We start from the raw sequence: 24,436 nt of genomic DNA, 5'->3' as shown, positions 1-24,436 counted from the left end.
GCTATCAAAGATTTTCTCCCATTCTGTAGGCTCTCTTCATCCTCTTAATTATTTTCTTTGCTAGATAGAAGCTTTTTATTTTTCTAATTTTTATTGGTTCTTTTTAGTTATACATGACAGTAGAATTCATTTTGATATAATTGTACAAGCATGGAAGGTATCTTACTCTAGGTGGGACCCCATTCTAATGGGTGCATATGATGGTGGGATTCCCTGTGATGTATTCATGTGAGTACATAGGAAAATTATTTCAGATTCTCCCCACTGTCTTTCCTTTTCCTATGTCCCTCCCTTCCTTTCATTCTCCTTTGTCTAGTCTACTGAATATCTCTTTTTCCTTTCTTCCTGCTTATTGTGGGTTAGCTTCCACACATCAGAGAAAACATTCGACCTTCAAAAGCTGTTTAATTTGATGATGCCCTGCTTATTGATTCTTGGTCTTGTTTCTTAAGCTTTAGGGGTCTTGTAAAAGGAAGTCAGTGCCCATGTCAATGTGTTCGAGCGTTGACCTTATGTTTTATTTTCCAGTTGCCAATTTTCTGGTCTAAATCCTAGATTTTTCATTCACTTTGAGTTGACTTTTGTGCAGGGTGAGAGACATGGATCTAACTTCATTCTTCTACATCTCAGCTTATTTCTACATATGGATATCCAGTTTCCCAGATGACTATATATCTGGGTTTGTCTATTTGGTCTTCTGTTCTATTCCCACAGTATTCATTCCTATTATTATGCTAATGCCATGCTAGTGTTGTTACTACAATTCTATATTATAATTTGAGATCAGGTATTGTGATGCCTCCTGCATTGATCTTCTTGCTCAGAATTGCTTTGACTATTCTGGGCTTCTTATTCTTCCAAATGAATTTTTTGTTTTCATTTGTTTTGTTTTGTTTTTGTTTTTGTCTAGTTCTAAGAATGTTATTGGTATTTTGAGGGGGATTGCATTTACTCTGTATATGCTTTTGATAGTATGGCTATTTTGACAATATTAATTCTGCATATCCTAGAATATGGAAGGTCCTTCTGTCTACTAAGGTCTTCAATTTCTTTTTTCAGTGTTCTATAGTTTTCAATGTAGAGGTCTTTCACCTCCTTGGTTAGATTTATTCCAAAGTATATTTTTTGAGATTAATATGAATAGAATAATTTTCTTTCTCAGAAGATTCATTTTTGGAGTATAGAAAAGCTATTGATTTTTGTAGGTTGATCTTGTATCCTGCTATTTTTCTAAGTTTGTTTATAAATTCAGGAAGTCTCCTAGTGAAATTTTTTGGTTCTTCTAGATATAGGATCATCTCACTGGAAAAAAGAGACAATTTGACTTTTTTTCCTGTTTCTGTTTCCTTCATTTCCTTCTTTTGCTTGATTGCTCTGGCTAGAGTTTTAAGAATTACATTATCTAGGAGTGATGAGGGTGAGCATCCTTGTCTTGTTCCTGATTTTAAGGGAAATGTTTTCAGATTTTCTCCATTCCATATGATGCTGGCTATTAGTATGACTATTTTTATTTGTTCTTTTTAAATATATATGATAGTATAGTATAGAATATTTTGACATATTACACATACCTAGAAAGTTCCCTTTCTATATATTTTGTCATATTGTTATAGTTAAGCTTTGTCCCGAGGTTTCATAAACTGACTTCCAGACCACTCACGTATAATCAAATCAAGCCTTTATTGAAGCACACCGGTGGCGGCTGACCAGAACATAAGGCTGTTCCCCTAATCAGCCCCAAACAATTGCAAGGGCACTCCTTATAAGCCTGAAAACCGCAAAAGGGATGTTCAGGAGGTCTAGCCAATGCAAGCAAGCCAGGTTACAGTGCATTCAAGCAGAGGGAAGCCTAACCAATCACAATTAGCCCAGTCACCCCAGTTACAGAAACAATACCCCATTAGGTAGTTCCGTGTTCTTAAAGGTTTCTATAGCAAAAGGAAAAGAACATCTTGCTCCAGTCATGACTCTTCTACTTGGCATGGTTGTTTTACAGGATGAAGTCATAAAACAAAATGGAGTCACATTTGCTCCTACTATCACACTATATAGTCTTTTTAGGAGGTAAGTTCCTTCTATCCCTAGTTTCCCCAGCATTTTTAATATGAATGGACACTGCATTTTATCAAATGCCCTTTCTGCATCTACTGAGATGATCATATGATTTGTGTCCTTAATTCTATTTATGTGATGAGTTACATTTATTGATCTGTATATGTTGAACCCCAACATCTGTATATGTTGAATCCTATGTATCTCTAGGATTCAATCTCCTTAATCATAGTTACAGTTTATCTTGTAATGTGTAATGTGTTTTTGAGGGTGATTTTCTAATATTTTATTAGTAATTTTTGCATTTATATATTCATCAGAGATATTGGTCTATAGTTTTCTTTCCTGGACACATCTTTGTGTTGTTTGGGTATCAGGGTATCAGACTGATGCTTACTTCATCAAAGGAATTTGGGAGTGTTCCCTCCCTTTCTATTTCAAGTAATTTGAGGAAGACTGGCATTGGTTCTTCTTTAAAGGTCTGGTAGAATTCTGGTGAGAATCCCTATTGTTCTGAGTCTTTTCTTAGGACCAGTTCCTTAATTCCATTAAAGGGAATTATAAGGGGTTGGATCTATTTTGCTGATGAATCAATCCCAAGAGTGGATGAGTTGACTTGCATATTTACTTTTTTATTTGTAACTTATCTTCTATCTCCTTCTAAAGTGGGTTCAAGGCCATGAGATCCATTAAATATTTGGGTATGTGACTCATCAAGTCATATGGAAAATTTTCTCCTGTGTTTCTAGTCATCTTCTTTTCATTAAGAAGAAAGGGAAAGAGCTGCCCTTTCCTCAGCTTCTCTATGTGGATGTGCCCAACCATTCTTCAACTTTTCAGAAATTTCATTTTATTAGATCAAATTCTCAATTGTTTTTTTTATCTGAAAAATGCTAGCTCAAATCAAAATAACCTAATGCCAAGAACCAAATGAGAAAGATGATTTATCAGTAAATTATGGTGTCTTTGATCCTTCATTCTTCACTGCCCTCTTCACCCCATGTATCACAAAGTCCTGTTTTGTTTTTATTTTTGTTTGTTTGGTTTTTTGCATCTATGTATTCATCAGAGATATTGGTCTGTAGTTTTCTTTCCTTAATATATCTTTGTTTGTTTGGGTCTTTCCCATCATGCTCAAAATCACCATCCTTTCCTTACTTCCATGACTACCAAAGAGTTCAGCCCTCATGACCTCATATTCAACTGGCATTATTAATCCCATCATTTATTGGTAGCCTGGCTTGAACCAGCTACTTTGCTAAGACTTCTTTATGCATTTGCTCTTTAATTCTCATTGTGATATTATATAATAGGTCCAGTTACCCTTATTTTAAGTGACTAATCTAAGACTTTATAGATGAATTAATCCACCTACTTTTTCTTGACTAACAAGTAATCTAGTAGTGGGTTGGAGCCCAGATTGCAGGAGCAAAGCTCCCTTCAACTACTGGACACCACCACCTCCTGAAGTCCCCACACCTCTCTACAGCTGTGGATTTGTCCATGTGCTTATCAGTCTATCTCAGCTTATTTTCAAAACTACCTGAAACTGCTTAGAAATTATCTGCATTAGACCTACAGTTTTCTTCTCTTAGTGAGTTATGATAATAAGATAATCAGATCTCCTAATGTAAGTGAGTGAGCTCAGAAAATTATTCCTAACCATTCCTAGATAATCCCTCTGATTTAAGTCTCTCTTGTAAAACCTGTCCTACAAACTCTGGCCAGACCATCTTTCCTAAAATACCATTTTCCTTGCAACATCCTGTTATTGTTTGGATATGAGGTCTCCCCCTAAAGCTCATGTGTGAGACAATGCAAGAATGTTCAGAGGCAAAATGATTAGATTTGGAGAGCTGTAACCTGATCAGTGTATTAATCCATTTGATGGGTTAGTGATTTGAAAGGACTACTGTAATGTATGGTGACTATAGACAGGTAAGGTGTAGTTGGAGGAAGTAGGTCACTGGGGGTGTGCCTTTGGGGTTTATAGTTGTCCCTAGCAAGCAGAGCACACTGTGTGTGTGTGTGTGTGTGTGTATTCTCTCTCTCTTTCTTGATATCACTTCCTGAGCTATTCCTCTGCCATGATGTTTTACCTCACCTCAAACCAGAGCTATGGAATCAGATATCCGTGGACCAAACCTCTGAAATTTTGAGTCAAAATAAACTTCTTCTCTAAGTTGATCTTACCAGGTCTGTTATAGTTTGGATTTAAGGTGTCTCCCAAAAGCTCACGTGTGAGACAATGCAAGAAGGTTCAGAGAAGAAATTGGTTTATAAGAGTTTTAACCCAATCAGTAATTTAATCCCCTGATAGGGATTAACTGAGTGGAAACTGAAGGCAAGGTAGAGGGACTCTAGGAGGTGGGGCATTGGGGGCATGGTTTTGGGGTATATATTTGTTTGTATCTGGAAAGTGGAGACTTTTCTCTCTCTGCTCTCTTATCGTTGTGTGAGCTGCTTCCCTCTGCCACACTCTTCTACCATGTGTCCTGCCTCATCTTGAGCCCCAAGGAATGGAGCCAGCCTTCTATGGACTAAGACCTCTGAAACTGTGAGCCCTCAAATAAACTTTTCCTCCTCTATAATTGTGCTGTTCGGGTCATTTAGTCACAGCAGAGACAAAGGCTGACTAAAACAAGGTCTTTTGGTTTCAATGGTGCAAAACTGACTAAAAGTGCTCCCCTTTTCAAGAATGAACAAAGCTTCAGGATAGACTTTCTTTACTGCCTAGTATCCAAACCCCCATTTCCAAGTTTGGACCATCTTCCATCTTAAGAAGCAGAGCCCACTGCTGAAAGTACCAGATTGTTGTATTACTAGCTTTTCTTGCTAATAGGACCTGGGTATTATACCCTAGTATTCACCCCCAGGTAGTACCCCCCCCCCAAATTTTAAATTGGAAAAAAACCTGAACCTTGTAGAACACACTCTGACAAAGGGTGGAAGTAGCTATGACTACTTTCTGGAAATAGATATAAGTACGGTTATAGCAGCAGAATCCAGGGCTGTGGTGTCATGGAGCAAGCTGAGCCCTGGTGCCAGGTGGCCATAAGAGAGGAGTCTTCACTGACAATTGTTTATGCCTTAGAAGATGCAGCTTCTAAGCTTTTCAGAGGCTCCCAGAGCTTCCTGCAATTACTTGATCATATCTTTTCTGAATTAAATAAGGCAGCATTTGTGTTTGGGCCTTCATGCTAAGCAGGCTGCTGGTAATAAACTTCCCTCATCAGGTTCGAAGGGCGCCACCTTGGCCCACCCACCACTAACATCTCAGAAGAAGAGCAAAAGAGGGAGCTCTACAGGTGACATCCTTGAACTCCCTCTGTTCTTTCATTTATCATTTCAGTGACAAATTCATTTAAATTGATCAGTTATGTCCTTTCTAGTATATGTATGTAGGAGCCATTATCTTTTATCGCCATCTGCCATAACTATTGAGCTATAGGATGGGAAGAAAGAACACCAGAGCCTTCTGGAGCTTCTACCACCCTTAGTACATGAAGGCTTGGATCAGAACTCTCCATTTGGCAGAGAGGCTAGAGAAATAGATGAGTCAGAGAACCTGGAAAAATGTACCTCTCGCGTCTTGTGTACTCACCTTTTGTCCACTTGCCCACCATCCTGCTGGAGGACACTCCTGTGCTAACCATATGGGACTGAGCTGCCTCCTCTCCCACAGGGCCCACCACTGGGATTCTGTGCACATAACCCACAGGGAGCCACACCATGGACTTGGAAGTGATCTATAGCTACAAAGTCAAGTAACTTGGTACAAAATAAAACACGTTGGCCCAATCACATTTTCTCTTTTGGAAATTGAAATTGGGGAGAAAAAAAATAAAACATAAATAAGCAGGCATGAAAGGCCATGCTTATAAGATGAGACTTGAAGGGCCACTGTGGGCCAGGAAGAAGCCAGGTAATGAGGAGGTAATAATACCAATGTGCAGCGCAACAAAGCCAGTGGCATACAGGGGGACACCTTCAAGAGTTAGAGGACCATAGGCTCTGGAAGTGTAGCTGAATCCTATTCGTGGGGAGGCAAGAATGAAGACCAGGGATCTGCAATAAGGCTACTTCCACTTTGGTTCTGGTCCTGCTCCTCCCCAGCCAGGGGGCTTGGTTTCCTTAGGTCCCTATACACCTTCATCCTGACCACCGAAGACCATGTATGTAAAGTCACTTGAGGGCAGTTCTGTTTACAGTTTTGACCACAAAAGCCTATCTGCTCCTTTGGATCAAGACAGGGTTCTGAATCCTAAGCATCCTGACTTAGGGATGGGTTCTTCCTCCCACAGGCACAGAAGCACCCCACAGGCTGATGATTCCAAATGTAGCTCAGATACATAGAAGCATAAACATGGCAGTGCGGAATGAATGGTGGCTCCCTTCTAGGGAAACAATATCAGTGACACAAAAATTAGCCCAGTTAAAGCATACCAAAGCACTGCATTCTCCTTACATCTACTGTTTCATTTTATTTTTAATTACTTCTGTGTTACTTACTTCCCATTGTTCTGTGCAGTTGCCTAGTGGCTTCACCCTCAGCCTTTGTGCACAAAACAATGGCTGCACACCGAAATGTGAATGGCCTGTGACTAAAGGAAGGTTCAGCCTGAGCCTTTGGAACAGCTGCCAAGGAGCCACGGCTGGACTCTCCTGCTGCTATTCAAAGTCTCTCCTTGCCAGGCTCTACCCTCCCTGCCCAACTATATTTCCCTTGCCAATAATAACCCATTAACTCAGGCCCAGACTTCCATTTTTATAAAAGGGCTCATGTAGATTTGCCACAAGCAGCTAATTTGTCATAACTTCTAAGAACACTATATCCCTGGGACAAGGCTGGAAAAATAACGTCTGGGCCCTTGAAGATATTTCTTTGCCTTGCTGTTGTCACAACTAAATGGAGTGATTCATTAGGCCTTGTGAGAAATGTCTGACTGTCATTCTTAGAAGATATTACAGTTACTAGGCAGTAAGCAAGTCAATATTCAAAGAAAATTGAAATCTCTCCCTGCTCTGAACTCCCGTAGTACTTTGGGTTTACGATTCTCCCAGGCCTTATCACTGCAGCGCTCGGTGCTGGGTTATTTCTGCACACGCTCGACCCAGCTCCCTACTGCTCTCTGCTCCGTGGCAGCTGAGACCGTGTGGCTTTGTCATCTCTAGCTGTGCCTGGCCTGTGAAGGTCATCCATGAGGTTTGCTTTTACTGAAAAGCAGGCATACCTGAGACAATTTTCCTTTCTCCTTTTCCAAAAAAGTACATAACTGACTACTTTCTTTGTTCCAGGCAAGGGGCTCGTCTTTGTTTTCTGCTGCTATAAAAGACTACCAGGGACTCAGTAACTTATAAATATTAGAAGTTCATTGTCTCATGGTTCTAGAAACTTGGAAGTCCGAGGGTAGGGCACTGGCACCTGGTGAGGGCCTTCATACTCATCATAACATTGTGGAAAGGCAAGCGAGCACGGGAGAGACAGAGAGAAAGGAAACTGGCCAAACTCATTCTTCTTATCAAGAACCCACTCCTGTGATAGTGGCATTAATCCATTCTTGAAGGCGGAGCCCTAATGACCTCTTCACCTCTGAAAGGTCCTGCCTCTTAATACTGTTCCAGTGGCAACTCACTGTCAACCTGAGTTTTGCAGGGCTAAGTGGCCTACATATTTTATTGAACTATCTCCCCAAATCCCCCAGAAAACACTTATGAAGTAGGTATCACTCCTTTTCCCTGTGATCTTGGTTAACAAGAACATTCCTAGTTAACCACTTTCCTGCAACCCATTCTGCTATTCTTCTGATCGTGACGAAACTAGGAAAGTAAGTGAAGCCTTCAAAGTGAGGAGAAATACAGCTCAACTTTAGGAACAAGCACCGTTCATTAACCTCCCCAACCCTCCTTGGTGTTACTCCATGTATGAACCTCAGGAAATAGCACATTCATAGAATTGGACCAAAATTTCTGTGATTTAACATACAATTAAGATGCACACTCTTGGGGGCTGGGGCTGTGGCTCAGTGGTAGTGTGTTTGCTTCACACGTGTGAGGCACTGGGTTCAATCCTCAGCACCACATAAAGGAAATTAAAAATTAAAAATGCACATTCCTGGGCCCCACTCCAGATGGATCTGGTCAGAAGTTTGGGGAATGAATTTTACAACACATAGTGTGGTTTCAGTGCACACTTTAGTTAGAGCAAGTTAGACTGAGTCTATGTATCAGTCAAAATAGGTTTGTTATGCTGCAGTAAAAATGAGATCCAAATCTCAGTGCCTTGATGCAAGAAAAGTTAGTAGGTCACCCCCCCCCACACACACACACACACACAAAAAAAAATCTGCTGCAAGTAAGATAATCTATCCAGGGAGATTTCCCTGGCATAGTGACTTAGTGACCCAGGCTGCATTGATCTTATGGTCCTTCCATTCCAACATGAGCTCTGATGGTTTATTGTCTCTGAAGGAAACCATCTAGAGGGACATGGGAAACATCATACTACATGGTCATCATCTTCAGAAAAAGGAGAACTGGAAATACTAACAATCACCCGTAAAGTCTACCTTAGTTAAGCTTGAGACTGTCTCCCTGAGCATGCTTTATTCTTCCATGAGGCCTAAATTTGTTCTATAGTGAAATCCTAGAGTGGTAGATGAGAAGAACATGAGAATTAATATTTGCATTTTCCAAGATTATCACAGATCTTCAGAGAAAAGAGCCAGAGCAAAAAGCAATCATTATTTGCTTCCCTGTATGTCTTTTGTGTGTGTGTTTTCATACAAAGAAAATTAACTAGAGGCAGAATTTTTCTCGTGAAAGGTACACAATGTGGAAAAGATGCTAATAGTGCCATGAAAACCCAAAGGAAGCCTCCCAATGCCACACACTCACCTGGAAACCCCTCTAGACCTGGGAGATGGCTCCATTATTGTCCTCTTGTGGGACTCAGGGATTCAACTCTCATTCTCTTCCTTTATTCTTTTCCCTTCCTTTTCCTGCCGTTCTCTTATTCTTTGATTTATCACAGAATAGGCAAATCTATGCAAGGCCAGTTGTTTGCTAGTCCCAGGAGAAAAAGAGAGCCAGGAATGGTGGCACATGTCTATAGTCCCACAGGCTTGGGAGGCTGAGGCAGGAGGCTCAATTACCTGAGGCCAGCCTGGGCAACACAGTGGACCTACATCTCAACAAAATAAAAGCATAAAAAAGAAAGAGGGAAACAGACAAGGGCAAGCACAGTAGCAAGGACAAGAAGAGCGAGAAAATGCCTGCCTTAGGAAAGGCCTGAGAAAATTGAGGTCACAGAAAGGCTGTGTTGATCTGCCTGAGTTGTCTTCTCTCCTCCTTGGAAGAAGGAACCTTGTGCCCTTTGGCTAGACAGAGCCTGGAAGCAGAAGATCAGTGAACAGAAGACGGAGGCCCACAGTGTTTCCAATTGCATCTCCAAAGGAAGCCGGAGGCTCCAGATCAGTGACTAAAGAACCTTGAAAGATCTTTGCAAGTGATGTAAGTTTGTAAATAGCAAACTTATTTTTCCAGGCTGAGAAGTGTCATGGCATGCTTCAGCCAGGCTTGAATGTCTAGGTGTATCTACACTCCAGAATGTACTATGAGAAAGAAAGGAGGATGGAAAGCGCCAGGGTGGCCTGAAAGGGGGACCTTCAGTAGGGAGTTAATACAATGTATACTAATATATATATATATGTTTAGTTTCCAAAGCTTTCTATAATAGTTTAGATCTAGAATGTTCCCCCAAAGTCCCACATTTTGAAGGTTTAAGCCCATGCCTGTGGCACTTCTGGGAGGTAATGGAAACATTAGGAGATGAGGCCTAGTGGAAGAAAGTTAGGTGATTGGGGTGTGCCTCTGAAGGGGATATTGGAACCCTGACCCCTTCCTCTCTCTTTCACTTCTTGGCTGCCATGAGGTAAGCACCAACTCAGCCATGTGCTCCCACCTTGATGTACTACACCCACCATAGGTCCAAAGTGACCGTGCAATTAAATTTCTAAAACTGAGCAAAAAACCTCTTCTCCTACTTTAAGTTGATTTTCTCAGGTATTTGTCACAGCAATGGAAAGCTGACACACCATCTAAAGGACACATTGCGATCTAACTGATGCTGAACTTAATTAACAGTACTTTCAACCCTCCTGCTACATCTTTAATTTTTTTTTTTTTCTGGGAATTTGGGCTGCCCAGGTCCTCCATATTTAGAGATGTTTCTGTGTTTCCACAGAACCTGAAAGAGGCTTAAGAGATTGAGTTTGGAAGTCTCATTTTATAGACAAGGCAAGTGAGGCACAGACATGTGGTTAGAGGCTGACAAGATACGAAGAAGTCAGTTCCTTCAGACCAGGGTTCTTCTCCCACATCCCACAAGTACTCAATCTAAGGAGAACTGTAAAACAGCATGGGATATTTCAATCTCTCCCCTTTATTTTCAGGATGAGTTTCATCCTTCTCTTTAGTGAATGTGTATGATTCTTTTCTCTATGATAGAATAAAAAATAAGGAGAGTGGTGGGTCACCAGACTGGTCATGTCTCAGACTCAGGTCCCAGACTTAAAGTGCTCATGGAATCTCTGGAATTGGGTTAAGAAAGTGATCTGCGCTGAGTTATTAACAGGCTAGTGCAAGGAGAGGCCCTGAGTAGGATCCACACTTACCTTCTCTCCTCCTCTCCCACAGTCTTTGGGACTTTTAAGGCTGAGCTAGGTCTGGGGATGTGGCTCAGTGATAGAGCACTTGCCTGGTATATGTGAGGCTCTGGGTTTGATCACCTGCACTGCAAAAACAAACAAGAAAAACCTGTACCTGCCAACTTAAGCCTTTGTGTGTGTTGGTGGTAGGGGATTAGTCTCCTCTCCCTGTGGTTCTTTCTTTTAACAAGAAATATAGTTCTCAATTATATTCTTTTAAGAAAATGCCTAAGTAGATATAATTACCACCCATCTCCCTGTTTCCGGGTAGACAAATCAGGTTTACCATTCCTACAGTGTCCCTTAATTTGAGCCTTTTGTTTCACCTAAGAAGGAACCATGTACCTTCAGCCTCATGCATCAAGTCTGGCTCATCCCTGGTGACCAGGATAGACCCGGCTGTCAATTATCCTGGAAATACAGAAAGCCTTTGTTCATGGAGACCATCGCCACTGGTTCCTGACTTCCTGACTTGTCTACACAGCAGCTAGAAACACTTGCTTCTCACCCAAAACAATTTAATGTGTCAAAACTGGTGCTGGTAGAATATATTATGTAGGAAAGGCAATAAACAGAATATTCTTGTTTTTTTTTTCCACCAGAGGAGTATTGAATCAACTCTTTATTTCAAGCCTGGCACCAGATAAGACCTCAGACTTCATTCTACGTTAATAGAATGTAGTTTAGTAACTGCCATCAGATATATTCCAAATTCTTTCACATGGAACCAAGTCTACTGACATGACACACCCATGCTGGGTCCTTTCCTGTCCACAGCTTCTTCTAAGTTGACTTATTCATACCCCTTTGTAAGAAGAAGTTCACCACATACTAGTTAGGTGACCCTCTAAGTCATAATTTCCTCATAAGGAAGGTAATTTTAGACAACCTATGAAATGATCAAATAAATATAGATGTAAATAGAATGCATGTTTTCATAAAATGAGTGTATGATTAAATGAAATAATAGATGTGAAATGCTTGGAACAGTGCCAAGTAAATTGTAGCTACCATTATTATATCATGCTATTTTGTTTCTTCACTTGGGCACAATTGGACCAGTACTGTGCATCTGAACTTAGGACAGAAACCTATGCCATCACCTATTAGGAAATACCTTCTGGTCCAATCAGCTCATGCTGGAATCTGAAGTCAGATTTGCTGAGAGAAGAAGGTGGGCTGAAATGGGTGCACAAGTACAAGTTAAGATAGAGAAATGCTTTGGGTATAGAAGAGGCCATGAGTGCAGAGGCCAATTAGAATTACAAGGAAGGAGGAACGCAGATTGTCAGAAACCAAGATAAGCAAAAGGTATACAGAGAAGAAAGAGGAGAAAAAAACAAACAAACCAACCACCACCCTATGGGGATTAAAACAGATTAGAACGGACACATGAAGCCCCCACAGCAGCGTCACTAGGGTGATGTCCATGAGTCCTGCTAGTACTGTCGTTATAGTTACTTGAAGCCTGTTTCTACTTTTCTTACTCATCCTTGGGTAAGGCCTTTCTTAGGTTCTTGAGCACATATGTCCTTACAAAAAGCCGTCTGTTATTTGAGATACCTTGAGTGGATCTCTTTTTCTTAGAACTTAAATCATCAAGTTACAAAAAATGAAAAAAAAAAGAAACACACAATCTGAAGTCAGCCAAGTAAGCCTTCCTTTCCAAGCTCATCTCTCAGCTTCTTACTTCTTACCAGACATAAGGCCATATCCCTCCACATACTTCAGGATCCTTTTTCATTCTATAACGCATGCCTGAAACGCCCTTCCCACCCACTTCAAATCCCTCTCGTGATCTCAGGTGCAGTGGCTGCTGCCAGTGCTTTTCCAGAGGCCCTCAGATCTCTGTTGTTATTTCTGCATACCTGGTGTCCATTTTTTGCATGCTTTCACTTCTGATAGCCCACACCTCTATTTCTCTTCAGAAGACAACACCCCTGGCACTTAGAGCTGGTTTGTTCATTATTTCAAAGGCATGATGTGCCTGGGAGGATAGGTCAAAATATCTTCCCTGCCCTACACCTCACGACCCTTAGCCAGTGGCCAATGAACATGAGACTATGAGAGTGAGCCCAGGAGTAGGCTTCCTCTGAGGGCTCCCCTGCAGGATCAGGCTAACCTCTCCTCCAGGGGACATGAGCAGAAATCTCATCTGTACTATCATCTTCTCCTGACCCTCTCTTGCCCATTATACTCCCCTTCTCAGTCCCTCCCAGAAGCATTTCCTTAATGACTCATCTGCCCTCACCTTAGCGTCTGCTTCTGGACACCTCTTCTCTAAGCTTCCCTCTGGCAATTCCCTCTGCCCCAGTGATTCCATTACCACGTCACATAATTGACAGCATGCTGGTTGTGTGGTTTGCCTGCCTAGATTATGAGTTCCTCCAAGGAGGTGGTCTGTCTTATTGATGATTATTTCTCCAAGGCTTAGCACAATCCTCCAAAAATGTTTTAAAAGGTATGTTTTTTTATTTTGGGTTTTTTTGTTTGTTTGTTTGTTTTGTTTTGGTTTGGTTTGGTTTTTTGTGCATGTATCTACAATCACTCTACATCTATGGAAGGGGAAAATAAAATAAATTCACTGATTTCTAAGGGCCTCTGAGCTTCAGTTTCCTTGTATGTAAAAAGAAGATTTTTATCTCTAAGATTCCCCAAATCTGTGACTTATATTCAAGCGGGATAATGACAATTTATCATAATCAATCTTGCCATTTAGTGTACCAAATCAGGAAAGACTTTAAAAAATCTGAGCAGTCAACTTTCACCTCTGTAAATAAAGATCTGTAAATCATTCAAATGGCTGCAAACATATTTTTAAATGCTGCCTCACAAATTCATTCTTTAATTTATCATCTGACAAATGTTTATTGAAGAAGTACTATGCCCAAAACACAGAAACCAATAGAGTGAAAAAAACAAGGTTGGCTATAGAGCAATTAAAAGATATATAACAAGATACAGTAAAAAATATCTGTGTATTAATTCAATGCCTCACGAACTGTGAGATGATTAGTATGATCTCTATTTTAAGTAGGACTCACAGGGAGAGGAAGTGACTTATCCAAGATCACATTAGCTGATAAAGGCAGACCTTGAGCTCGCCAGTTTTCTGGCTTCAAACTTTAACCCACTTCTACTCCACCACACCACCTTCTTTGCAAAGTATCCACAGGAATCAGCACTTGACCACTTTTTCAAATTTGTTTTAGCCCTGGAGCTAGGGGTCATCTTGAAATGTTTCAGAACATCATCCTTGAACATTAGACTGCTTTTTGTGTTGAAAGTACTTACTTAATAAATACTGTTCATACTCATCTCTATTAAATCTTCACAAATGATGCAGTTTTATTCCTAAAGGAAAATAACACATTCTTTGTTGGACACACATACCAGTGGAATAAAAATGTAGATGTTTATAACAGATCACACCTGTAAACAAAGCCATATTTTGTAGATGTATTCAGATATAATAATAAATCATACATAAGAACTCATTGAGTTATCGAAATATAAACATATGTTTACATGAGATGCCAACATATTTCTAGATAATGGAATCTGGCAAGAGTACAAAAAGCTTCAAAGAACTTGTTATTTATTCCCAGGAAGCCAGGATCATGCTTGAAGGCTTCAAAGATTAAGGTGGGAGAAAATGGCATAAAACACAAAAAACCTCAACACAACGAAAATAACTAATGAAATAGCCAAGCTAGTATCAAGTAACAGATAGTGAGACTTAGGTCTGTCAGTCCCCATGAAGTGGATCCAAGTTTTAATCTTCATGAGAATTAAAAACAAACATATATACACAACCTAACTAGAAGATCAGGTGGAGGGTGGAGTGTGGAGTGGAATGTAGGAGCAGAAAAGGGGCGACTTTGTAATGGAGGAGGCCAAAATGTTAAAATAATAATAATAATAAGGCTTTTGCAACTAGAATGTCATCAAATTCAAACATTAAGTTTGCAAAGATGTCTCATCAGCCATCAAATTATTTTTCTGGTACAAAGAAAGATCTGATTTAAGCAATATTATAATTTAAGGTCTTCTAGAATAAGTCATCTAATCAATGAATGGATGGTGTATATGCATGGGGTAGGACTTGTGAACCACGGGCCACCATAGAAGATAATGTGAATCAAATCTTCCATATTTTGGATGAAGGACATCCAAAATATCTAGTTCTTTAGGTCTTTTCTTTTACTTTAGTTTCCCTGAGAATAATCATCTAATCTCTGTCCTGGGATGTTGGGTAGAAGCCTGACTTCTAGAAGTCAAAAAGCCAAGCAGGAGAACACGGTTGGTAGACTCCTACTGTTTGTTCCAAGTGCAAACTTATTGAAGCCCCTCTTTTCCCCCAGTGTCTCTGCCCAGGCTTTGGCTATATCTGGCATATCTGAAGTCAGGGCCTTTCAGGTTCATATTCTGCAGAGTATACTTCACTCAGATGGTCTGCTGAGGCCAATGAGGAGGGGTCAGCCGCCTGAGGTGGGAGGTGGAAAGAATCTGGATGACCTTATTGCTTCCTCTACCTTTATTCTTTCTGAGATTCTCCAGCGGGAACTGCCTTGCATTTTGGTGACTTCCCCCACCCCTCCATCCCTGCACCCTATTTTATTCCCATACTTTACCCACCTTCTATCATCCTGTTTCTCCATTTCTTGTCCTTGCAGATTAGCATTTCCTTATTTCTCTTCTTTTATTTTGCTTCTAGAGAGAAATAAACATGGGCTCAATTCACTATGTTAATTCAGATGTATGATGATTTTAGAAAGTTCAGCTGCAGACATATAAAGAGAGCTTTGCAAAGGCATAATCAAGTCAAGTCATAGGAAGAGCTTAAGAAGCAGTCACAAAAGCAGCAGTAATTTGAGTTTAAGTGATAGTTTTCATCACGGTGATGCCAGTTCCCTGGGACTTTTTTTTTGACACAGAGGCTTAGGGTGGAAGGTTTCTACTTTGCTCCTGGTAGGCATGGAAAGGGCACAGGAGACATGGATGGATTCTGCCCCAGGCTCCTCCCTAGCTATGTGATATTGAGCAAGTTGCTGACCCCTTCAGTTGCTTCTTCAGAAAGTAGATGGAATCCCACCTCCTTCATTGGGTTGTGAAGAAGATTGAGATCATGCATGAGAAAGAAGTCCAAGGCAATTCTTTTATAGCCCTTGGATTCAAGTATAGGCCAGGAGAGTGCACAACTGTCTCTGCTTACTTTTCTTTGTCCCATTGGTGGGGAGGAATGCTAGAAGGAAAGAGGAAATAAAAATAAAGCAATAAAGCACAATGCTGTAACCTTCAAGTCTGAAGAATTCTGACCCAGGCACCTTCCACCCTGCCCGCGAAGGGTGCTAGACTCCCTCCCTCACCCACATCACACACCAGAAAGCCACACAGCTCTGCTTGCTAGAGTGCAGGGTGGGAATTTGAACAGGATGTTTTCTAAACCCTTCAAGCATGATCCTAGCCCTTAGGATATGGGTCAAATGACCTCTTGAGAGGGGAGAAAAGCATTCCATATTCATGTGACTCTTGATCCACTCAAAGGTCACTCTCCCTGTTACATCAGCCTCTTCTTGGGAACACTTAGCACCTGACCATAGAGGGAGAGTTGGCCTCCTCCTTGTGATTTAATTAGTTACCCATAGGGTGGCAGAGAGCCAAAATTCCATACAATCTCATAACTGGAAGGAAATTTCAAGATCACCCATTCAGGGCTTAAATCTCCTCTACAACATTCACAACAAATGACTGTGCCTCATTCAGACCCCTCTGGTTGTAGGAAATTCGATAAAATCAGAGAAGGCTATGCTGGCTGTGGACAGCTCTGAGCTAAAACCAGTCCATCCTGACACTGACTTGTAATGACTTGAAAGGTCAGGTGCAGCAGAGAATATTAGAACCTGTCCCTGCCACCAAGGAGCTGACAGGGTGAAGGAGATGGACATGAAACAAGCAGTAAGAGGTCTAGAGGGTGAAGAATTTCACAGGTGTAACCAAAGGGACATACAGTCTAAAACAGCGGTTCTCAATTAATGGGGAGAGGACAGGAATGAGGTGGTTTAATCCCTAAGAAACACTCAGATATCTGGAGGTATTTTGTATTATCACAACAGAGCAGATGCTACCTACTGGCACCCAGTGGGTAAGGGACAGGAATGCTGCTGCTAAGAAACATCCTACAGTGCACCAGAGAGCCTCCCCTCAAGAAAGAATTAAGAGGTCCAAGAATCTCAATAGTGCTGATGTAGAAAATCCCTGGTCTAGACATTTCAAGGGAAGCTTCTTGCTCTGGGAAGTGATCTTTAGGCTGGTACCCAAAGGGGAGGAGTCTAGATTTTTCGGGCAGGGGGAAGGGATGCAAAGAGTATTCCAGCAAAGGCAACTGCATGCATATAGAATAAGAGGCCAGCCAGCATGGCCAGCACCTGGAGAAGGAAGGCAGTTTGGGGAAATAAGTATTTGTGACCTGATCCAGTTCTACCCAATAGGGTCTTGCAGGGCAAGTTCTCTCATCCTTCCTCACAGGGAGCCTTCAAATGTCTGAGGACAGATTTGTTGGTCTTGATGACTTACTTTTCTTAACAACCCTCAGTGTTGCTCCAACGAGGAGCTTTGTGACGCACCCAATCCCAGGTATGTCTTATTTACCAACAGCTCAGATTCAAGGCCATGGCTGGAGCTAAGATTTTACCCACTGTGAGATGGCAGATATGGCACCCTGCAGGCCCATTGCCACATCAAGACTAGATCAGGAGGCAGTTTTGCCACAGTTTTGCTTTTCTAGGCAGGATGCATCATCTCTGTAGACTCAACAAGATCGTGTAACCCTTACATGAAAAATGGAGCCTGGCTACAGTTGACCTTGAGTTTTTTCTTAAAGCCCTGCCCAGAAAAATATGGCTAGAAAAGTTATACAGGAGGAGCGAGCAGCCCGATGCAGCAGATCCTGAAGCCTGTCTCCAGGATCTACAAGAAGGAGGGAGAACAAAGGAAGAGCGAGAAGAACTTTCTCCTAACACCAGCTATGACCTTCCATATTTCCAAGCAAGGGTTCATACCCCGCTGAAGCAGCCACCCTCAGCTCACAACTCTGTGAAATGTTTTGCTAGCATTCAGGATGGGGGTGGTGGAGTTAAGGGAGCAGATGGGTCAGGAATAGGTTTTGCCTCCTGATGTCTCCTTGACGAAATGCCCCAGGTTTAGGCTATGCCACTCTAGTAGCTGCAACAAGAAAGCCTGTCCCCATATCCTCACTGGATCTTTCTTATACTCTTCCCTTCCCCTCTCACATTTAAAATTCCCTTCCTCCATCAAAAATCTTGAGTCTCCTCCAAGGCTCAGCTCACATGCATTTTTCTCCACTTCCTCTCTCTGGGGGACTCTCTTTCCTCTCTGTTCTCTATCACTTTGTACCTCTATGGATTTATTTTATTTTTATTTATTTATTTTTTGGCACCAGAGGTTGAACTCAGGGGTAGTCGGCCACTAAGGCACACCCCCCAGTCCTTTTTTGTATTTTATTTTAGAGACAGGGTAATATGCAGGTGGACAAGTACAGAGTCTCTAAATAAAATGGGGAGAAAAAACAAAGCCAAAGTCATCTCCAGGGTAATATGCAGGTGGACAAGTACTCAGCACTTAACAGTCGCAGGATAGCTGTGTGGGACAATCCTGGTTCACACTGATAACCTAACATTTAATTACATCTGAGATCTGTACCAATGACCTACTTACCAATGGCCAATGTGAACGCATCATTGAAACCAGCAATTATTTCCTCTTCTATTATGAGTTAATTTTGTATATGGATATTAGGTTTATGTTTTTAAAACTGTCGAAGGATAGAGTTATTGATGGAGATGTGTATTCTAAGTTTGAACATCACTAATTACTGTTTTTAATCAGTGAAGGGTCTTTTGAACCAGTGGCTCAGATATAATAAGAGTACAATTAGTCAACTTAACTCAGCAAATTAATACTCTGCACTACCATTGTTTGAGGCTCTGGGTTAGCCACTGGGAGGGACACAAAAATGGAAAGGAAATTTAACCCAAAGAATGAAAAATGATTTTTACTATGGTGGCTCAATAAAATCCAGAAGTTACACCCAGGTGCAGTGGCTCACACCTGTAATTCCAGCAGCTCAAGAGGCTGAGACTGGAGGATAATGAGTTCAAAGCCAGCCTCAGCAACAGCAAGGCGCTAAGCAACTCAGGAAGACCCTGTCTCTAAATAAAATACAAAAAAGGGGTGGGGGTGTGCCTCAGTGGTCAATTGCCCCTGAGTTCAATCTCCGGTACCAAAAAATAAATAAATAAAAATAAAATAAATCCATAGAGGTACAAAGTGATAGAGAACAGAGAGGAAAGAGTATCCCCCTGAGAGAGGAAGTGGAGAAAAATGCATGTGAGCTGAGCCTTGGAGGAGACTCAAGGATTTTGATGGAGGAAGGGATTTAAATGTGAGATGGGAAGGGAGGAGTATAAGAAAGATCCAGTGAAGATATGGGGACAGGCTTTCTTGTTGCAGCTACTAGAGTGGCATAGCCTAAACCTGAGCATAGCCTAACCCCAGGAGATAGACACATGGTTTCAGGGGCACCAGTATGATTCCTGGAAGCAGAAACTGTGCTCTTCCTTTTTCAGGGCTCTGGAGTACTCCTGATAATGAAACCGACTTTCTCACACATCTCCAGGCTGACTGGGTCCATGTGTCAGGAGTCCAGGTTCCACTTCACAATGCCCTGAGCGAGCCTGGGTAAGACAAATGCCTTGTTTTGTATTCTCCACCCTAGGTGACCATCACTTTACCCAAAGAACTTTTGAAAATGCGGATGTGGAGGCATATCCCAGACCTGTCAGCACCCAAGGCTGTTGTGGCTCAGGTGATTGTACTTTGGGAACAAGTTTCCAAGATGTTTCTGAAACCTATCAAGGATTCAGAACCATGGATCTGGTGAAAAGGCTGATGCCCATAGAAGCCATCTGTTTACTTTCCCTCCACTGGAGCCAATCACAGTTGGGTTTTAGAAAATGGTCCTGAATGAGTACATTTGGGTCTGAGTCAACAAGGAAGCAGGTCGCCCGTTCAATATCCTAGTCCTGGTTCTCATTTTTCTGGATAAGCTTGGGAAAACCTCTAAATTCCCCCTGCTTTGGTTTTCTCATCAGATTTAAATGGAGACTGCAGTGGTTTTTCACCCAGAGTATGACAATGGAATGGGGACTTGCTTGAAATAAATATCTTGAAAAGCAAAGGCACTCTATTCATGCGTTATTATGGGACATTACCATTGACTCACTGGATTCTAGCTCCTTATGGACAAGGAACGCAAGTCCATTCCTGGAGAAGGAACCACCCAGAGCTTCACATACAACAGTCCATGGCAAGACTGGCAACAGATGAAAATCCACTGAGCTGAGACTGTCCTCTGCCAAGACACTAATATGTCTCCTTTGTCTGTGGGTAATAACTGCAGCTATTATTTAATTAAGAAAGGCTCCCAAGGAAGAACAATCAATTTGCAAATTATGTTGGGTAAAAAGGAGCCGAGGAATTGCACGGCCATGATGGTAGTCAATGAATACTAAGTGAGAGGAGAGTTGTATCACACAAGGCCTGCCTGGCCTTTCTGGCTTTGCAGATTTACAGTTTTCAGAGTTCATCCAAGTTGTCAGCTCAGGAATTTTGATGCATCAGTATATTTCTTAGGTCAGGGGCCAAAACCACTTGGTAGAGCACTGTCCCTTTATCAACAGGAGAAATGATCAATCTGAAAAAAGAATATATAATTCATGACCAAATAGAGCAAAGCATTAAATCAGGAGGCCGACACCAGTCCAATTTATGGCACTGCTTTACCAAGTGTATTCCCTACTGTGTCGTCCCACAGCCCATCCTGATCTAAAAACACCTGCTTTGGAGAATGGGTCTCTCTGCAGCGCTAGGGGAGAAAGCAAATCGCTTCAATCAGCAGCCATTTCTGTTGATGGAAAACCTTGTGGCCTTATGCCAGCAACATATAAAAGTAAATAAAAAATGGAAGTGCAGGTCTGAAAGAAACAGCGACACAGTATGGCTACATTAAAATATTTATGCCCTCAGACTTTTAGACATCCATTATCCACAGTATGTTAATAGGAATGCAGAACTGACCTTGGCTGGGTCACAGAACTTTCAGTACCTTGCAAAACAACCCTGTCCTCCCCCAGGCCTTTCAGGGATGGGGAAATATGCAAGGGAGAAGGTGAACCGAGAAATTCGACCTGGGTCAAAACTCCTGGCCCCGTGTTAGTGGGGGGAATTCGTGACTGGGAGTAGAAGGACCATGTTTGAGTTCTGCTTCTGCCAATAATTACCTGGTGACATTGGAAAATGGCTCCACCTCTCCAGGTCTCCACCTCTCCTCACGTGCACTGTGAAAGGATCACCGAAGATCAGCAAATCCCAACTCTGGCCAATTGCACTCAGATTTTAAATGAAATATTTGAACATACCGATTGCAAGACCCCATCTCAAGATTTAATGAGAATCAGGAGTGAGTGGGCTGCCCCACAGAGAACAAAGGGGATTCTGGAGTTGATACCCTCCTACTCTAATTGTCCTATTCAGTGATATTCCTAGGACATAAACCTACCCATGCTTCCACAGTGAAAAAAAAAAATTTAAACTGTTTCTCAGCACCCACAGAATCAGTGGCTTCAGCACTTGCTTCAGACTCTTGGTATGACATTTAATATCTTTTTCAATTTGACTTCAAACTCCTCTCCTAGCTCCTTCCCTTCCCACAAACTCAAAACTCTTAGAATTGGGAACTGCTTACCATTCCCTGAACAAGTCATTTTATTTCAAACCTCCATACATTTACATATGCAATTTTCAATTCCTGGAAAGCTTCTCTTGGCCCCATCAAAATTCTTTTTTTTTATAGTTATACATAATAGTAGGATTTATTTTGATATAATTATAAATGCTTGGGGTATAATTTGCTGCAATTAACTTTCCAGTACTTACCTTTACCCTTACCCTCCTACTTCTCTCTGTTCCCTTTCCTCTACTGATTTATTTATTTACATTTTTTAATTGATGTCTTATGGATATACGTTATAGTGAGATTCATTCTTAATTCTTCCTTCAAAACCCAGTTTTAAAGTCTTCTATTATTGTCTCAAACTATACACCACTTCTTTTCTCCATTGCGTTGTTATCATCTGTATCTTATCTCCCACCTAACGTTGAGCTCTCTTCCCTGTGTTTCTCATGGCACCTACACCTGGGGGCTCTCAGGTGTATTCAGGGAACTCACGGGGTTACAGAATAAGCATGATGTATTTAAACTAGACTAACAGTTGTTGGTTTTTTTCCTTACATTAGGGGACACTTAATATTTAAACAAGTATGGATACATAATAGATTCAAGGGCAAGATGTGCATGAAATTTTAACTAAAACAAAAGTCCTCAAATAAATATCAAGGGAGATATGACAAGACAATTCAAGTCCTGCTGCCTCTGCCACCACCAGCAGCATCCCAAGCAAAAGTTTGCTTCCCATTCTCCTTCAGTCTTCTTGACCACCAGGGTATTTCACAGAAACATTTGAGAAGCACTGCTAAGCCAAGACTGGACTCATCACTGAATTTCTCATTCTTCCTCTCCAGCACCATGCCCAGCACATAATAAATGCTCAATAAATTTGCATTTATAGGTCAATTAGGTGGAAAGACAATTGGATGTACTACTCAGGAGCAGTAAATTTCATGTGATTAAAAGCATTTCTTCATATCAGTTCCCCCCGAAAATGTCAAGACAACGCTTCGTTCTTGTAATGACAGTACTTGTTATTTTTATTGTATGAAAAGGAGATTGTTGTAATACGAATTTCCGTTTCATACAATAAAAATAACACGTAAGGCACTTGGCTCTAAAACTTTGAAACTTCAATGGGTCGGGATGGTGTGGGTCACAGTTTTGCCTCAGTTGGGTGGCAAATAAAATTAAAGCTGCCTACAGTGGTGTCCTTGCCCTCTCAATTCCTGAAGGACCCTCACAAACAGGTGAGATCATGCATCCAGAAAGAAGCCTAACCCATCCTAACACCCAAGGTGAGAATGACCAAAGAACTGAAAATGGAAACTGGAAAGGTGTTCGACAGCCTCAGGCTAGCTGCACTTTCTGGTTCATTGGTGAAAGTCAGTGAAGGGGAATGGAGAGAGGGGACCGGGGAAGTACTATTCACGGCCTTGAAATTCACATTGCAAAAGGGGGTGGAAACTCAGAGCCCAAGCACTAAATATCCATCTCTCTACATAGGCACAGACACACAGACCTGAAAATCAATCAGATCTGAACCCAGGAGTTCAATAAACCCAACACAGTTAACCTCAAAAGCAAAGCTTCTTAAAAGTTGAAACCAATTTGGACAAATTAGGCTTAGTGCAGTATTCATAAAGTATAACGAATAAAAAACTTAAAAGCCCGCCTGCTGCTCTCTCCTGGTACTGCCCAGGTACAGCTTGTGCCTTCCTTCTTTCTTCCTGGCCAGCCCGCCTGAGTCCTTGAACTCACCTCCTTCCTTCTCTCTCTGGAGCCTCATAAGCAACCCCTCCCTCAAGGCTTGCCTCCTCAGTGTCTCCCAGTCTCACCACTGCCCTCCATCCATGTCCATTATTCTAGGCCACAGCTACTGCCTTCTCTTCCAGAGACCCAGACAGCAGCTTACCTCGCAATCCTGCAGCCGGAGCGATCGGGTCCCCCTCCAATTCCTCTTCAACCAGGAGCCAAAGGAAACTTCAAGTTGTAAATCCTACCACAGGGTGCCCTTGCTTAAAACTCTTTCTCATTTTTATATACTTAACATCCTTGGCTCTAGCCCTGATCTCCGAAGGCTCGTCCCTTCCTCTCCAATCTCAGGTCACCCTGCTTCTGCTCCCTCTTATACTCTGGACTCTGCCTTCCCTCAGACCAACAGAGAAGAGGCCTTGTGTGTGGTATCTCCTCTGACTGGAGAGCCCTCCTGCACACCTTTTTTCCTTATGCTCCACTCTTAGATCTCCCCTGACATCCTCCTCTGGACCTGGTTGTCCTTCTTTGCAGCACTTATTGCAGGTATATGTGTGTCCATTTCAGAAATCATTTTAACCCATTCACATTTCTTTAATAGTAAATGGTAAGGTTCATGAAAGCAATGATCATGTCCTTGTTATCATGTTTGGTCGGTAATATTGTGAGTGGTCCCTGGAATATCGTAGACACTCAGTAAATATTTATTGAATGAACAAATGTATTAATGAGTGAAGGAGCAAGCGAGAAGCATTCATGGGACCATGACAACAGAAGCTATTAGTACAGCCTCATTGGAGGATCTGATATTCCCTTAAACAGCAGTGTCAAAGGCCTCGTATTGAAAAAGAGAGGTGGCACCTAGTCTGTCAGTATCTGCCCAGGATGGAGCCATATGACTAGGTAGACCAGATCATTTTGTAACTAATGTACCGACATAGTCACACAAGAGTTATCATTAATCCCAAACACTGTCCTCATTTCCACCAATCCACCCGAAGGCCAAATGTTCTCTTCACATTTTATCATTTATCCTTGATACATCAATTGCAGATCTCAGTCCTCTCTGAGCCCAACTTTGGGGCAGCTAGACTTGCTTCCTAGTCAGACAGCT

General features: G+C 41.7%; 1 protein-coding gene across 5 annotated transcripts in view; it reads right to left on the bottom strand.

The window, feature by feature from the left end:
• LOC144377748 (uncharacterized) overlaps positions 1-23,786 on the bottom strand; it is a 244,077-nt gene extending 220,291 nt beyond the window's left edge. The window contains exons 1-4 of one of the 5 annotated variants that reach the window (XR_013438791.1): positions 23,483-23,786; positions 21,122-21,178; positions 15,399-15,473; positions 14,055-14,114 (exon numbers count right to left, since the gene is read on the bottom strand). Coding sequence is in view for 3 of the 5 variants with exons in the window: in XM_078049653.1 (XP_077905779.1) it covers positions 15,399-15,421 (23 nt within the window). In the remaining 2 variants the exon portion in view is untranslated. The other 4 variants (XR_013438792.1, XM_078049653.1, XM_078049655.1 and 1 more) reach the window with 4 other exon arrangements.
• Positions 23,787-24,436: the final 650 nt, after the last annotated feature.

The sequence above is a fragment of the Ictidomys tridecemlineatus genome, chromosome 5, assembly GCF_052094955.1.
Source record: "Ictidomys tridecemlineatus isolate mIctTri1 chromosome 5, mIctTri1.hap1, whole genome shotgun sequence".
In the NCBI taxonomy this organism is placed as follows: domain Eukaryota; kingdom Metazoa; phylum Chordata; class Mammalia; order Rodentia; family Sciuridae; genus Ictidomys; species Ictidomys tridecemlineatus.
This window is presented reverse-complemented; position numbering and strand designations above follow the sequence as displayed.